Here is a 12,025-nt window from a genome sequence, read left to right on the forward strand (position 1 = left end):
TCATTTTTGAGGATCTGGGGGGGGGGTTCCGTGGCACTCAGGCTGAGCTGAGCCTTGCTTTGGTTTTCCCCTTATTTTTGGGGTGCTGCGGGTGCCCCAAAACGTGGCCGGCGATCCGTGCCCCCCCCCCCTCCAACCCCTCGTCTTTAGGCCACCCCCCCCTTTTATTCCCCTCCCCTCAGGACCCCCCCCCCCCCCCTTTTTCAGCTTTGGTGGCCAAGCCACCGTCGGGAGCGGCATTTGGCTGGTGGCCCCGGTGGCCACCGGCTTGGTGCCAACTCCCCGGCCAAGGAAAAGTGGTTCCCTCCCCCCCCCTTTCCCGAACCCCCAAAAACCACGAAGCACCCCGGGACCGGTTAAACATAGCTCGGGAGCGCCGGGATTCTGGGAAGCTCCAGCGCCAGGGACTGGGACGTGGCTGGGGACACGGGCGATGCCAGCGCGGGTGGAAAGGGCACCGGGCAAAGTGGGGGTGTCACAGACCAGCCTCCCCCCCCAGACTCGACTCTCTCCCCCCTCCCCGAAATCTGGCGCCGCTTTGGTCACCGCCCCTGCCCGCTGCGGAGTTTGATGGTTAATTAAACAACAAAAAAAACGGAGCAGGGATTTATTTATGAAAGTGGTGAATGGATTAAAAAGGGGAAGGGGGTGGGTGGGATTGGAGGGGCCCAGTGGGATGTTTGCGGGGGGAGGGGGAGATCGGTGGGGGAGGGGGTGTTTGCAGAGGCAAGGGTGCGTTGCACGGTGGCATTTGCACACCCAAGGGCCCCCCCTCCCCCTCCAGCCTCAATCCCACCTTGCAAGCTGCGAAAAGCCCCCTCCCCTAATTACCCAGCCCCCTAATTAGCCGACCCTAACGAGGGGGGCTTGTCCCAGCCGGTGCCCCCCTTTAACACCCCCCGCTTTGCTCCCTGCAACACCCAGACCTGAAACCCCGCCTCAGGTTCCCCCCCCCCCGAGCAGCAAATTGCCTCAAACCAAAGCTTTTTCAAGCGAAATAAATCACTCCAGAGACAGAAAAAAACAAGTTTTGGGGATAAATTAACCCGATAAGTTGATTTTTTTTCTTTCCTTTTTTCCCCCGTCCTTCCCCCTCCATCTCCGCGCGGTTTCCGGCTGCCCACACGTGTGATGAGCCGGGCGCCGGCGTCAGTCCTCAGCCAAGAGCCAAACCGGGAGGCATTTTAGGACCCGGCCCCATCGCGTCTGGCTCAAAGATGTCTTGGGGGGGGGGGGGGAAGGGGGAGGGCTGGGAGGGAGGGAGGGAATTATCCAGCGAGGCTCCGGCTCCCATCCCAAATCCCGCGGTGGGTTCGGGCTGGGGCAGGCAGGGATGCTAATTACAGGGGGAAGGCACCGTGTATTTACAGAGGCAGCTCCAGCACCAAAACCGCTCCCGGGTCGCTTTTTCCCAACAACAAAAAAAAGAATTAAAAAAAAAAAAGGGGGGGAGGAATTAAAAATAAATCCCCCCCCCCTTGTGTGGGTTTAGGAGAAGAGGAGGAGGAGGAGGGCGAGGAAGGGCAGGAGGAGGGGGGCGCTGGGGCGGGGGGCGGAGCTGCAGTGCCCGCGGTTGGGGCCGATGCAGGCGGCATAAGCCATGGCGTGGGGGATGTAGTTCTGCTCGTGGACCCCGTGGAGGAGGTGGGCCATGGGCCCACGGGCGAACACGGCCACGTCCTCCCCCCCGTGGGTCTCCTGGCGCAGCGGGACGGCTGATTGAGCCTGGTAGTTGGCGTGGGCTGGGGAGGGGGGAAGGAACAGGAGGTTAGTTTCTTTAAAAAAATAAACGGGACTTTTAGCCACTCACTGAAGCACAAAAGCCCCCCAAAAAGGTTATTTTAAAAACCCCACAAGCTGCTATTTCTACACCCCACAGTGTGTTTCTCTCTCTTTTTTTTGAGTGGAGAAGGGGAGGCTCCAGGGAGACCTTAGAGCACCTTCCAGTGCCTGAAGGGGCTCCAGGAAAGCTGGGGAGGGGCTTGGGACAAGGGCAGGGAGGGATGGGATGAGGGGGATGGATGAAAACTGGAAGAGGGGAGATTGAGGTTGGACATGAGGAGGAAATTCTTCCCTGTGAGGGTGGTGAGACCCTGGCCCAGGTTGCCCAGGGAAGCTGTGGCTGCCCCATCCCTGGCAGTGTTGAAGGGCAGGTTGGATGGGGCTTGGAGCAACCTGGGCTGGTGGGAGGTGTCCCTGCCCATGCAGGGGGATTTGGGACTGGGTGGTCTTTAAGGTCCCTTCCAACCCAAACCAGTCCATGATTCTATCATTTTATGACTCTTCTGGCCAGGCAAGGAGACAAAAAAAAACCTGAAATAATATTAATTTTAAAAACCCACCACTTCTAGTCATGCACTGGGGCAGAGAAACCCCCCAAAATAAGATTAATTTTTAAAAAGCACTGCTTCATAGAATCATGGAGTGGTTTGGGTTGGAAGGGACCTTCAAGATAATCTAGATCCAACCCCCTGCATGGGCAGGGACACCTCCCACCAGCCCAGGCTGCTCCAAGCCCCATCCAACCTGCCCTTCAACACTGCCAGGGATGGGGCAGCCACAGCTTCCCTGGGCAACCTCTTGGCCACACACTAGGGCACAAAACCCCCCAAAATAAGATGCATTAAAAAAAAAAAAAAAAACACCTCACTCCTTCTAGTCATGCTGTAAAACTCTTGGGGGCTTTTGCCCCAAAATCCACTCACCAAAATCCACAGCAGAGACGTTTTCTCTCTCGCCTGCCACGATTTTGTAGCCGGGGCCGTTGCCGTAGAGGATGGAGGTGAAGGGCTTGCGATCCACGTCGCTCTGCATCGGGGCCAGACCTGGTGGTGGTGGCACCATCAGCCCTGCCCTTGGGCTTGTCCCCAGGGCTTGTACCCGAGGTTCTCCCTCGCCCCCAGGACTCACCGAAGATGGGGTTCCCGCGGGGGGTGTAGCCGCCGAAGGTGAAGACGTGGGAGTGGTCGGCGGTGACGACGCTGAGGGTGTCCCCGGCGCTGGTGAGGCGGGACGCCAGCCCGATCGCCCTGTCCAGCTCCACCGCCTCGTGCAGCGCCTGCTTCGCCTTCCCCTCGTGGTGCCCGTGGTCGATCCGGCCTCCTGTGGGCCCCGGTGCTGCTTGGCAGTGCCCCCCACACCACCCCCTCGGCATCTCCCCTCCCTTCACCATCATCCCTGCAGCATCTCTTTGCTCTCTTGACATCCCCCATTGCCCCCCCTGCTGCCCCTCCCCACCCCTCTTGGCATCTTCCCTCTTGACACCCCTAGTTGCCCCCACTACCTTCTTGTTATCCTTCATCGTGCTCCTTTGCCCCCATTTTTTTTGGTCTCTGTGCATCCTCATCATCCCTCTTCCCCCTCTCCCCCTTTCATTTCCCCCCCTTTGCATCCCCTCTCACCCTCTTTATCCCCCCCTTTTCATCTCCCATTACCCTCATTACCTGCCCTTTGTCTCCCCTTTCACCCCCTTTATTCCCCCTTTGAAGTCCCTCACCTCCCACTTTTTTACCCCTCATCAGCCCCCTTTGTCCTCCCTTTGCATTCCCTTTGGCCCCTGCCCTTTGCATCCCCCATCACCCTCATTCCCTGTCTTTGTAACTCCCCTTTGCACCCCCATCACTCTTTATCCCCTTTGCATCCCGTCACCCCCTTTATTCCCCCTTTGAAACCCCTCATCACCCTCCCTTGTCCCCCCTTTTGTGTTCCCCCACTACCCCCTTCTTTCCCCTCTTTACCTCCCCCTTTGCACACCCCCCTCCTTGCATCCTCCATCACCTTCTTTACTCCCCCCATTGCATCCCCTCACCACCTCCTTTCCCCCCCCCTGCACCCCCCATTTCTGCACCCCCTACTCTCTCCACCCCCTACTCTCTCTCTGCACCTTTGCACCCCCGTCACCCTCTCTATCCCCACTTTTTGCACCCCCTACTCACTCCTCCTTTACACTCCCCATCATCCTCCCTACTCCTTCTTTGCCCCTCTCACCCCCCCCTCCTCTCACCCTCACCTTCAACCAGGAGGAAAAACCCCCGGGGGTTTTTCTGGAGCATCCTGATGGCCACGGCCACCATCTCGGTGAGGGACGGGTCCGTCTGGTTATTCCTGTCCAGCTCATACACCATGTCACCTGGCTCGAAGAGGCCTGGGGACAGGGACACTGCTGGGGACAGCCTTTCCCAAAGGGCCCAATCCAGCCCCCCCCCCCCCCCCAGTCTGCACCTGGTGCTGATTCCAGTGTCCCCCCTCCACCCCCAGTGGATCCAAGGGGATGAGATGGGAGCTGAGGATGGGGGGTGCTCTGAATCCTGCTCCCTGGCTGGGCTGGAGAACTGCAGCATGGGCCAGAAAACCCAACACAGCCCTGTTTCCCCCGGTGGGAGGGGGAGAATTGCACCCCTGGGAGGGAGTAGGAGCATCTTTGGGGAGGTACAGGCATCTCTGAGGAGAGGGGGTAACCACATCCTTGGGGAGGGCGGGGTGGAACAAGCATCCCTTGGAGGTATCTGCATCCCCAGAGGAGGAGCAACACCCGGGGGGCGGGGGAGGGTGTAACAGCATTTCTTGAGGGTACCAGCATCTTGGGGCTGGGTGGGTGTGTAACAGCATCCCAGGGGTACCAGCATCCCCTGGTACCAGCATCTTTGGGGGGGGGAGGTGTAACTGCTTCCCTTGGGGGAACCAGCATCCTTTGGAGGGTGCTGCATCCCCGGAGGGGTACCAGCATCACTGGGGGATAACTGGCTCCTCCAGCTGCACCCTGGGCCAGGCCAGGGGATCCCCCAAAGCACCCAACGAAGGCAGGGGCACCCTGGGACTCACCCAGGAGGAAATCCACACGGCTGAGGTTGAGTGCCAGCAGGTCCCGCCGGTGCCACACATACCTGGCCTCCTGGGGACAGGGGACAGCCAGGGTGTCACCTCCCCACCACCCACCACCTCCACCAGCCCTCAGGGCTGCTTTATATCTCCCCTCTCCCCCAGAACATCTCCTTCAGCCCCACCACCACCAACACGGGAACAGCCTGGTGAGGTTCCAGTGGGGTGATGTGTATGTATCAACCACCTCTCCCCACCAAAAAAAAAATGTCCCTGTCACCTTGCCGGGGGGCTTGGCATCGTGCCAGGCCTGGACAAGATCCCTGCGATCCAGGCGGGTGCCCCGATGCTTCTCCTCCTGGGGATACTCCACATCACTGGCATTTTTGGGGAACATGTATTTCCGCCCACCACCCAAGATCACCTGAAAAGGAAGGGATGGAAAAATGCATTAATTTCCCCCTCCCCTTCCCCCCCATTAATTGGGATTTAAACCCATTAATTTTGGGTTTAACAAGGGTGGGAAACCCCGAGGAGGTGGAGCCAGATGTCCAGGAACACCCTGGTGCTGCCACGGGAGGGAAAAAAGAAACCGGGAGAAAACACCCAAGGAATTTCACCTCGCTGGAAATAACCCTCCATCTCTCCCTATTCATTAAAAAAAAAAAGCACACCAAAACACAAAAAACCAAACCAACAAAAAAACAAACCCTCCAGGACAAAAATAATCATTTCCAGCAGCAAATTTGCCCTTTTTTTTATATACATGTATATATATATATTTTTCTGTGGGGTCCCCGGGTGAACCCGCTGGGCCGGAGCCCCAACCCGCGGCGCTCGCTGTTTGCTTTGGAGCCTGATTTATTTGGCCTCTGGTATTTATAACCCAGGAGAGATTTATTTTATTTTTTACCCTTTTTTTTTTTTTTTTTTTTTTTTTTAATATCTATTCCCCCTCCCCCTTTCTCTCCAGGCAGAAGGTGAATTATAAAGCTGCAAAATGCCACCGCCAAAATTATTAAACGAAAAAAATAAAAAGGGGAAAAAAAAAAATGTCCTTTCCCCACTATATAATTATTTCCAGCCTGGGACAGAGTTGAAATTATATTAAAGGGAAAAAAAACAGGAGAAGAGGCTATTAAAGAGCTAAATAACAGGCTGAAATGTTTTGCTTTGGGGCTATTTTGAAGGACAGAAGAGGATTTATTTACAAGGCTGAATTTCTGCGTAAATCCGCAGCGAGGGGCAGAATCAGGGGGGAAATGGAGGGTTTGGGGTATGGGAAGGATGGGAAAGGAGGGGGATGCTGTGGAGGGGGCTTTGGGTGGGACTAGATGTGATCGTGGTTCCAGCCCTATGTCTGGTGGAGGTCCTGGTCCCATATCCACCCAAAAGTCCTGGTACCCCACCCATGGGTGGTCCTGGTCCCACATCGGTTGGAGGTTCTGGCTCTGCCACAGTGGGTTGTCCTGGTCTCACATTTACTGGCAGCCTGGTTCTGCACCCATGGGTGGTCCTGGTCCCATGTCTCTTAGGGGCTCTGGCTTTGCACCCTTGGGTGGTCTTGGTCCTGGTTCCACATTTGGTGGTTGTTCTAGCTCTGCATTCATTGGTAGTCCCAGTCCAACATCTTCTGGGGGTCCCCACTCTGCACCTATTGGTGGTCCTGGCCCCATATCTACCCATAGTCCTGGTCCTGCACCCATTGGTGGTCTCAGCCACATCTACTGGAGCAGTCCTAGCCTTGTACCCACTCACAGTCCTGGTCCTGCACCCTTTGGTGATCTCAGCCACATCTACTGCAGCAGTCCTAGCCTTGTACCCACTCACAGTCCTGGTCCTGCACCCTTTGGTGGTTCCAACCCTTCACCCATCTCTGGTCCTGGTCCCGTATAGCTACCCATGGCCCTGTCCTCACCCCTGGGTGGCTCCAGCCCACATCCCTGGTGGCCTTGTCCCCATCCCTACCTCAATGTCAGGGATGTTCTCCACCAGCTGCCGGGCGATGTCCCTGCAGCCGCCCTCCAGCGCGTCCGGGGGCATCTCTCCATCCGAGTACCAGTCGCGGTTGGCAGAGTGAGCGTAGGCGGCGCTGGGCGTCGCGTGGGTCACCCGCGTGGTGGTGACGATGCCCACCGCCTTGCCTGCACCACACATTGGGGGGGTAACAGTGGGAATACCCCCAAACCCCACGGCTTCAGCCCATCGCCCGCCAGCCCCTCACCTTCATCCTTGGCCCAGCGGAGGATGGAGGTCACCTCCTGGCCCTTGGTGGTGTTGCAGCGGTCGCGGGTGACGCCGGCGCTGACGCCCACGGTCCCCTCGTTGGCTTTGACACCACAGAGGTAGGCGGTGGCTGTGCCCGCGCTGTCGGGCACCTGAGCGTTGGTGTTGTATGTCTGGGGGGTGGGGAGGAAGATAAATAGACCATCAGCACCATCAGCACCACCACTGGCATCGTCACCATCACTGTCATCGGCATCACCGCCAACACCTTTGTCATCATCACCACCACCATCACCACCCCTACTATCACCATCACAGTTGTCACCATCACCACCATCACTCCCACCCTGGGGTTTCATCACCATCATCCCCGACTTGGAGCTCCCCACCTCGTGCTGTCTGGCAGCACTCATCCCACCCGTTCCCCCCCACCTTTTTTCCCCCTTGCCCCCCCCCCAATTTCACCCCTTTCCCCCCTGAACATGGTCACACGCCATCTCCTTGCTGCACTTTGACACTTTTCACCCTTTCCCAGCCCATTTTCAGGCCAGCAGAGCGAGGCCACCGTGAGCATCCCCGGCGGGCGCAGGAGCCAGCGGCCGGGAGTCCCGATTTCATAATTAAGCAAAAAAAAAAAAACCCAAACCAAACAAAAAAGCTCCTCTTGTTCAGCAAAATGACCGCAGGAGCCGCGGGGGGGGTGGTGGTCCCGGCCCCTCCTGCCCCCCCTCTCGGCCGTTCCCACGGGCACCGGCCCAGCTCCCTGCGCCCGCCCCTGACCTCATTCCGGGCTCCCGGTCGATGCCACCCACCCGGCTGTGACCTTGCGGGGGTGTCCCATCCTCTCCCGGGGGGTGTCCCGGGGGGGCTCACCTTGGCCAAGGCGACGTAGGGGAACTTCTCCATCTCCAGCAGGCTCTCCTCGCCCTGGCGGTTCTGCAGCTGCCCCTTGAGGATGCGGGCAGCCGTGACGGTGGAGACACCCATGCCTGGGGTACCGGCCAGCCCGGCACCGCGGGGCACGGCTCAGCACGGCACCCTTCGACCCAGCACCCACTTCACCCCAACCCCCCATTCATCCCAGCTCCCAGCTGATTGCAAACCAGATTTATTCCAGCACCCGATTTATCACAAACTCAATTTATCTGAGCACCCAACTTACTGCAACCCAGACTTAACCACAGCGCCTTGTTCGCTGCAAACCCACTTATCCCAGCACCCAGTTCACTGCAAAACCACTTATCCCAGCACCCCATTTATTGCAATCCAGATCTATCCCAGCACCCAACTTATTACAACTCAGATTTAACCCAGCACCCAGTTAATTGCAAACCCAAGTTATCCCAGCTCCCAGTTCACTACAAACCAGACTTAACCTAGCACCCAGTGTACTGCAAACCCAACTTATCCCAGCACATGGTTTCTGGCAAGCTGAGTTTGCTGCAGCAGTCAGTTTATCATAGACACAGCGCTTTGCAGCCCCTGATTTATGCAAACCCAGTTTATCCCAGTAGACAGCTTATCCCAGCACCCAGCTTATCCCAGCACCCAACTTCTTCTAAACCCAGTTTATCGCAGCAGTTTATCCCAGTACCCAACTTGTTCCAAACCTGATTTGCTGTAGCACCCAATTTATCCCAGCATCCAACTTACTGGAAACCCAGTTTATCCCAGCACCCAGCTCATCCCAGCACCGACATGACTGGAAACCCAACTTGTTCCTAACCCAGTTTATTGCAGCACCCAGTTTATCTCAGCACCCAATTTATTGCAAATTCAGTTTATCACTGCACCCACTTTATCACACACCCAATTTATCCTGCCCCTCCCCCCTTAACAGGCACCTCCCGTCCCCCCACCCCGGGGTGGGTGCCCCCATCTCACCGTCGCCCAGGAACAGGATGAGGTTCTTGGCCACATTCTGGTTGAGGCGCTGGAGCCTCAGAGCCTCCCGCAGGGTCTCCTGCGCCTGCGCCCGCCAGTACTCGGGGTCCTTCTCCCTCTCTGTGGGGGGGACCGGGCTACATCTCACCCACCAGCACCCACTTTTGGGGTGCTGAGCCCCCCTCCCCTCAAAACCGTCACCTACCAGGGACCAGCGATGCGGAGCCAAGCTGGGGGAGGAGGAAGAGGAGGAGGAGAGCCTTCATCCTGCTTGCGGGGCGGGTGCTGGAGAGGAGAGAACTGCGGAGGGAGGGGGACACCCGCCCCGTGCCTCAGTTTCCCCACCGAGACCTTTGCCCCGGGGCTCGGCAAAGCGTGGATGGGCGGGAAATGTCCTGTGACCTCCCTGGGGACATGCCAGCTGTCCCCCTCCAGCCAGCGGTCACTTTGCTGGCACCAACCCGCGGCTGGGGGGCAGTGGCACAGCCCCCATGTGCGTGTGGCACAGCGGGGTCCCTGTCACATGGCTGGGTCCCCATCGTGTGTCCCTGTCCCCATCGCATGGCCATGTCCCATGACTTGTGTATCCCTGTCCCATGTCCATGTCCCCATCTTGTGTCCGTGTCCCCGTCCCATGCCCACATCCCCATCCCATGTCTGTGTCCCCATCCAATGCCCAGGTCTCCACTGCCTGTCAGTCCCCATCACATCTGTGTCCCCATTCCATGCCCATGTCCCCATTGCACATCCCCATGCCCATCACACAACCCTGTCCCCATCCCCAGCCAGTGTCCCCAATGTCCCCATCGCCTGCCCATGTTCCCGTTGCACATCTGCCCCCCTTGCACACTCATGTCCCCACCCCATACCCATGTCCCCATCACACCTCCATGTCCTTGCTCTACGTCCATGTTCCCACCATTGCCCATGTCCGTATTGCACACCCATGTCCCTGTTGCACGCTTGTGTCCCCACCACACCACTGTGTTCCCATTGCACACTCATGTTGCCATTGCACCCGTGCCCCCGTTGCACACACGTGTCCCCGCTGCACATCCATGTCCTCAGCACACCCCGTGTCCCCAAAATACCCCCGTGTCCCTGTTGCACACTTATGTCCCCATCCCCTCCCTGTGTCCCTGCTGCACACCCGTGTCCCCGTTGCACACCAATGTACCCAGCACACCCCGTGTCCCCATCCCCTCCCTGTGTCCCTGTTGCACACTGTCCCCATCACAACCTCGCATCCCCATCTCACACCCCCCCCCGCTGCCCCTTCCCATCCCTCCCCACACCCCCCCCCCCCCACCCCCGCTGCCCAGGGACCCCCCCGACACCCCGGGGATGGCAGCGGTGTCCCTGGGGGGGGGTCCTTACCGCCGGGGGGACACACGACACACGTACCCGCAGAAACTTGGGTCGCAACACCCACGTCCCTCCTGGGCGGCGGGAGGAGGCGGGGGGGACCGCGAGCCCTTAAATCCCCCCCGCACCGGCCTTCGCCTCCTCCTCCTCCTCCCCTTCCTCCACCCTCCCCCCGCTGCCAGCACTGGGAAGGGGGGGGGGGCGGGGGGCTAGAAAAGGCTACAAACTGGGCTTACTGGTGCCCTCTGCCGGGTTTGACTGGGAGGACTGGGAGGACTGGGCGGACTGGGCTGCATCCATGCCTGGTTGTGGGTGCTGAGCTGGTCCCGTCCTCAGGCGGGGAGGGGAAAGCGGGGTTCACCCCTGGGGTGTTTTTGCACTGTTTCCACCCAAAATGTGCCAGCGACAAGAGGGTGAGTTTGCGCTGCGGGTCGTGAGGAGAGGTGGGGGGTGGGGGGGGTGTCAACTCTGCCTCAGTTTCCCCACCCGGGCTCTTGCTGCAGCCCACGAGTGCGCCCTGCTGGAAACAGCTTTACTGCAGGTCCTACAACAAACAAGGCTTCACCGCCAAGGCAGCAGGATGACCCCCCCCACACACACCCCTCCCGCCTCAGTTTCCCCTTCTGGGGGGGCGGGGGCGTGGGTCTCCGCGGGGCCGTGGGTGCCTCCCCAGAAGGTGGCGGTCTCAGCCCAAAAATCCGCTCCCCGAAAGCTTCGGGGTGTCACCGAGGGCGCTCCCTGACCCCCCCTCCCCCCCAGCGCTGCCCCGACACCCCGGGGGTGGGCAGCTCCTGCAGACCCAAATCCCCCCAGCACCCCTTTTCCCTTCCCCCCCCCGCCCTTTGCATCCCCCCCAGCTCTTGCCCAGCCCAGCGGTTTGTAGCTTCATGGGTGAGATGAGTGTGTCAGTGCTCAGCCCGCCGCAGCAGCGCAGGGCTCCGGGCTGGGGGCATCTGTCCCGTGTCCTGTCCCCATCTCTGGCACCCCACCTGCTGCGTGACTCTGGGTGCCTGCCGGTAATGAAAAGCTCATTAACAAGCTCGTTAGCCCGGCACGCAGAAACCCGCGATCCGGGAACTCCAGGCTGCGAGGGCGAGTGCACAGACCCCAGAATCCTGCCAGGGGCTGTTACACACCCGTGGGGGGGAGGGGGGCAAGGCTGCGGCCCGGGGGTCGTGCTTGCACTCTTATAAGCTTGCACAGTTGCCCACTTGTGTGCTTGCAATGTTGCAGGCTTGGCCAATCGGGTGAGCGCACATTTGTGTGCTCGTAGGCTCCCACGCAGCTGCGGGGTTTGCACACTTGCACGCGCGTGCACGCTTGCACCGTCTCCCTTGTGAGCGCTTGCAAAGTTGCCTGTGTGTGACCCCTTGCACGACTGCCTGCTGGGCTGTTGCCAAAGCTGCTCGCACACTCCCTTGCGCAGTTGTACGCTCAAATATTTGCACGAGAGCGTGCTTGCACGAGAGCGTGCTTGCACAATGGGGCCCTTGCAATGTCCCCTGCCCGCTCGCTGGCAAACTGCGGGCCCGCGGGCTGGCCCGAGTGTGCACTCGCAGGGCTGCACACGCGCAGGGCTGCTCTCTTGCACGTTTGCACGCCGCCGGGAGAAACGCCGGATCCCGTTGCCAGCGAGTGAGCGGTGGTGATTTATGGGGTGGTGGGGGTCTTCGGGCAGCTGGGGGTGCGAGACATGGAGAGCCCAAAAAGGGGTCTTAGGCCCCCCCCCGAA

At 59.3% G+C, this 12,025-nt stretch overlaps 1 protein-coding gene across 4 annotated transcripts; it reads right to left on the minus strand.

Moving 5' to 3' along the window:
- Positions 1-985: 985 nt before the first annotated feature.
- On the minus strand, positions 986-10,426 carry ALPL (alkaline phosphatase, biomineralization associated). Of its 4 annotated transcripts, none has more exons than XM_051637389.1 (12): positions 10,333-10,426; positions 9,134-9,213; positions 8,929-9,048; positions 7,918-8,033; positions 7,043-7,217; positions 6,787-6,962; positions 5,099-5,242; positions 4,822-4,891; positions 4,010-4,144; positions 2,911-3,102; positions 2,706-2,825; positions 986-1,742 (listed from the first exon to the last, which is right to left on the minus strand). In XM_051637389.1, exons 2-12 carry the CDS (start codon positions 9,192-9,194, stop codon positions 1,489-1,491), a joined length of 1,563 nt encoding a protein of 520 aa, XP_051493349.1. In that variant the 5' UTR covers positions 9,195-9,213; positions 10,333-10,426; the 3' UTR covers positions 986-1,488. The 4 variants fall into 4 exon arrangements, with proteins under 4 accessions (XP_051493349.1, XP_051493348.1, XP_051493350.1 ...); XM_051637388.1 differs by having other exon boundaries at positions 9,134-9,228; positions 10,306-10,426; XM_051637387.1 differs by having other exon boundaries at positions 987-1,742; positions 9,134-9,228.
- Positions 10,427-12,025: the final 1,599 nt, after the last annotated feature.

This window comes from Apus apus, chromosome 20, assembly GCF_020740795.1.
Source record: "Apus apus isolate bApuApu2 chromosome 20, bApuApu2.pri.cur, whole genome shotgun sequence".
In the NCBI taxonomy this organism is placed as follows: Eukaryota; Metazoa; Chordata; class Aves; order Apodiformes; family Apodidae; genus Apus; species Apus apus.